Source organism: Cryptomeria japonica, chromosome 5 (assembly GCF_030272615.1).
Source record: "Cryptomeria japonica chromosome 5, Sugi_1.0, whole genome shotgun sequence".
NCBI classification, from domain to species: Eukaryota; Viridiplantae; Streptophyta; class Pinopsida; order Cupressales; family Cupressaceae; genus Cryptomeria; species Cryptomeria japonica.
Window position 1 is genome coordinate 719,064,592 of NC_081409.1, and position 5,035 is coordinate 719,069,626.

The 5,035-nt window shown below is 31.7% G+C and overlaps 1 protein-coding gene across 1 annotated transcript in view; it reads left to right on the plus strand.

Moving 5' to 3' along the window:
• LOC131876402 (disease resistance protein RPV1-like) overlaps positions 1-4,713 on the plus strand; it is a 22,617-nt gene extending 17,904 nt beyond the window's left edge. The window contains exons 4-6 of the mRNA XM_059221676.1: positions 150-467; positions 569-1,882; positions 4,232-4,713. Coding sequence (XP_059077659.1) covers positions 150-467; positions 569-1,882; positions 4,232-4,645 — 2,046 coding nt within the window. The 3' untranslated portion in view covers positions 4,646-4,713. The remainder of the gene's footprint in view (positions 1-149; positions 468-568; positions 1,883-4,231) is intronic.
• Positions 4,714-5,035: the final 322 nt, after the last annotated feature.

The window sequence follows — 5,035 nt, forward strand, 5'->3', positions numbered from 1 at the left end:
TGTTAGTTTGAATTTATTTTTAATGAAGAGAATTTATTTTATATAGTCATTAAAAAAAACTACGTAGAATAATCTGTATTAAAACAAAATTACTAGAATAAAATTTGCTATTTGCAATTTAACATATTCTATCTCCTCTGATTGATCAGCCACGTTCTTCCCATCATTATGGCTGGCTTGGTTACCATGTCTCCACGCAAAAGTATGATGTACGAGGAATTCGTAGAGATGAATCCCATGAGTTGCCCGTACTTTTGCAAAATCAAGATATAAACGGGTTAAAGATTCTAGCGGTTCAAAATTCCAGTATCCTGCAGCAATTTAATAGTGTGTCGGGAGACTTGATATGGCTTCGCTTGAGTTGTTTAAGGAATATTCCTTCTACTCTTTTACTGAGAAGTTTAAGAGTGTTGGAACTTCATGGCGTCAGCCCTCAAGACTTCTGCAACTTGTTTGATGATCGTGAGGTATGTGCATCTTTCCTCAGCCAGCGTTTTAATTAGAGCAGAGCTTTTCCATTTTGTAATATTAAATATTAATAGCAATTAAATCACTGTTCGTATCGCAGCCTCCTTCCGAACTGCGTGCATTGGAAGTCGCATTGAATGGAGATTTTGGAAGCGCAAGCACGAGCACAGCTGGACCACCCACAGCCGTGTTCAAAACACATGGTTCAACTTCAGAGTCATTGCAGCCTCCAATAGCTATTCCAGTGTCATTGCCGCCTCCAATAGCTATTCGGAAATTTGAGGCGTGGTTAGGAAAGATGAATTTCGGGAATTTGGCTAAGATAGTTTTACAAAATATTCGAGGCCTGAAGACACTCCCAATAAAATTTGAGGAAGTAACAAATCTGACACATGTAGATCTATCTGGCTGCAGCGATTTGGAGGTTTTGCCAAATTCTTTTACGGAAGAATTATTGCAACTCCAATATTTAGCATTGCGAGATTGCAGGAAGCTTGTTCTCCAAGATTTGGGAAAAATCTCCACGCTTGAGTACCTCGACTTTCAGGGTTGCTCCATGCTAAAGGAAATGCCCAAAGGAACTGAGGTTCAGAAGTCTTTAAAGCATTTAAATGTGGTCCATACTGAGCTGAGGAAATTGCCTGACAATCTTGAACAACTGGAAGATCTGGAAGAACTACATATAGGGAGCTCGGGATTGAGAGAGATGCCATCTTCTCTATATAATTTGAGCAGGTTAACAGATTTAACTCTGATAGGGTGCACTAATCTACTTATTGGCAACTCTATTGAAAAGTTAGTACATTTGGAAAGTTTCAGAATATATAATTGTGGAATGAGAACGTTACCTGTTGCATGGGTGAATATGAAAATTTTGGATGTTCAAGATTGTCCACTTGATATGGAGCAGTTGCTGACAGGAGTGGATCCAGGGAATATGCCTCTGGATAGCTCTCAGGTGCAGGGAAGTATTGGTCAGAGTGCTCATCCAAATCGCCCAGGTTGTTTAACAGATTTAATCATAAGACACAGCCGCATTCTAGAGATAGACATTCCTCAGGCCGAAAGTCTTTTTCCAAAACTTGAAATTCTTGATCTGTCCGACAATCGTCTTTTGACAGAGATTGGAAGGTTACCGGCCAATTTGACGAGTCTGAAACTGACGAACTGTTCACAGCTGACAAGACTGGCATGCCTCTCTAACCTGGCAAGACTCAGAGTTCTTGACATAAGCGGATGTCTTGAACTAGAGACACTTAATGTGGAAGGTCTGAAATCAATACAAGCTATTAAAGCCAATAGGTGTTGGCAACTGCGAAGCTTTCAGGGTCTGGATCTATTGGAACAGTTATCATGTTTTCAAATCTCCGTTCAAGAATGGTGGATGCCGTTACCATCTCTCCGTAGCTATCTGGTGAGTCGAACCCTTTTTTCCCTATAAAAGAATTCTACAACATTTATTTTACCTGAAAAAAATCCAAAACATTTTTTTCCCTGAAAGAACATTTTTTTCCCTTTATTTCTTCTGTGTACAACTATAAAATTTCTATCAGAGATCCAAATATATATATATACACAACTGATAAAATTTCTATAGAGAATGAAAATTTATCTATATATATTAAACTTCATAAAATTTCTATAGAGAATGAAAACTTATCTATATATATTAAACTTCAAATGTCTTCCATGACATGAATCTTAGGATATTAATAACTTTTATGCCCCTTTTCTCCATAGTTTGTATCATGTGATAGTCTTGCATTCCTTTTATAATTTAAAAAATATTATTTGTTTATTGATTTTATTTTTTTAAATTATTTTCTGATTAATTTTCATTAATTTATGATCTTTAATTTTTGTATGGTTTACCTTCATTCTAATTCTTATATTTGTCTATAGCCATAAAATCTTATGAATTCTTTATGAACTTGTCTACAAAATTATAAATACTCTTATCTTAATCAAATAAAATCTTATATACTTTTTCTAGTTGAATTATATTGTCAAACTTCTAGTTAGCTCCAATTATGATGCTTATTTGAAATACTTTCTTATATATAATCTACAAAAATTGTGTCTACACATTTTACCTTCAACATTTTAACTTGATTTATTTCATTTTCTGACTTTACAATAATTCATGTTATTTTCTTCCTTCATGCCATATAATAACTGAAAGTACATTCATATTCACCTTACCCTATTTTTCACGATTACTCATGTCTATAGGTTTCTCTTTTACATTTATTTTTAGAAACCTTCAAATTTTTAAATTAATTTAATTGAAACCATATAATTTTGTGCTAAATATAATGTTGGATCTTTCAAATGAATCCATAGCTGGAATAAATATATTCCTCGGGCCTACAAGCATGAATGCTTGGAAAATGAAGTCCCCACCAAAAAGCAATGAGATCATTGCATTGTGTTGCCTTTCTTATAAGATAAAAAATTAACGACTCTATAAAATTTAAAAAATACAAATGAAAAGTCACACCAAACTCTTGCATTCAACGTTGTGAAGGCATCAAACAAAATTATTGTCCTCGTGTGCATAGATTTTTTTGGGGGAGATGTGATAAGTTAAAGATGTCAGAGAAAAATGAATAACAAGATAATAAAAGAAACCTGATGAAGAAAGAATAATAAATCATCCCTTGAAGTTGGAAAGATAATTATAATGAAAATGGAGGATGCTAAATATTGATTGAGTGCTATGAAAGATGAAATAGGATGAGATTTAGAATCCAAAAACCAATTTAAAGCATAGGGAGGATAGAAAAATCACTAATTAAAACCTAAATCAACTAAGAGACTATTTTTTAAAAGAAGTTAAGAAAGGACTATTGAAAACTTAGTAGGTTGGGTAAATGATAGTTAAATATTAATGAAAGTCAAGCTAATATTTTTTTAGCAAGAAAAACCTTATATAGTCATAGAATCTTGAACAAAAAATTGTACACTCATACTAATGCCTAGAACTAAATGAATGTAAAAATTATGAAATAGACATATTAGATATTGAACCACTAGAAATACACCACAAAAACATAAATGCATAGAATTAGAAAACATACCTTTCTATTATGCTCCTTTTTTATTAGGAAAGAGGGATAGAATGTCCAACAACTTATTATAAAAATGAAAAAGAATGTGTGGAAACTTTATAAGGACAAAATTATAATGTATGGCATTTTTTCACCATAGTTTTCACCCCCATATAAGTAGAGTTGTGCCACTATGTGACAAAAATGTCTAAAACATATAAATGAAAATGTGAAATAAATAACATTTAAGAGATACACAATACTATTCAAGAGAGGAATCCATGTTCATATGTTATGATTTGGAAAAAATCATGTCAAAACAAAAAACCTTTTAACACAAAAGTGTTTGAAAATATAAAAATTATAACACAATAGTATTAGTAAATCAAAAATATATATATGAGAAAGAAAATTAGTTTATATAGTGGAATCACTATAAAATTAGTTATGAGTAGAATATAAAATTTTGAAAGAATAAAGTAATGTATAAACTATTTAAGAAAAATAGTCAATATAAAATAAAATATATGATTCAAGTTATATCTTGATTTATCATTAAAAATCATGAGAACCAGTTGTAAATATGAGTCATAGATACTAGAATATAAAATTGACATTAAAAACATTCCCCAAACGAATAAACCTATCGAGAGTGAATTGAAGTGATAATGATATTTGATTTTTGATTGATTCATATTTTAAATTGTGCGCAGTTCGAAGGTATAGAAAAAGATGGAGGTCGAGTTTTGAAGTTGTTAGAGAATTGCACGGAGGCTTCATTTTTAATAGAGGATGTCAAGCCGAGCAGTGCAATTTGGCTATTCCTTGTAACAGAGGGGAATTGTGAGATTGAAGTATCATTCCTTGGTCATACTTACACCACCCACTCCTCTACTGTGGATGAGTCAGCAGTACATATGCTGACGTGGAGAAAAGATTCAGAAATGTTTAATGACTTTGAATTCTCCAACGATGACGCAATACATTTCAACATCAACGTACGCAATTCATATCGACGGTATGAATTTGATGAGCCACCACTTCGATGGGGATGGATGATAGAAGCTGTCAATGGGCAGGTTTTTAAGGGTTTGTTTAATTTATTTGGGTTATCAATTTTTCCTTAAATTTTGGAGTAGTAATTTGTAGAGTTGGTGATTTCATGAATATTATTAAATTTTTTTTTCATTTTTAAGTATCGTCTTTAGGTGATATTCTTCAATAAAATTTTTAATAATATTTTTTGCATATAAAATTTGGAAAAAAAGTTGGAGATAAATTAAAAGAAGAAATTTATTTTGTGAAGTCATGTATCATTTCCCAACAAAAGATTGTTGCTTCATTGAAATAGAGAAATATTCTGGTTTATCTTTTTCTCCTAATTAATAATTTACATAAGAACACTCTAGTCACTTAAATTTAAACAAAATTGTATACAAGAAATGATGTGAGATATGAGATCATTTCTCTTTGCATTTGTAAATAATCTATACATTTTATATAATAAAAAATATCAA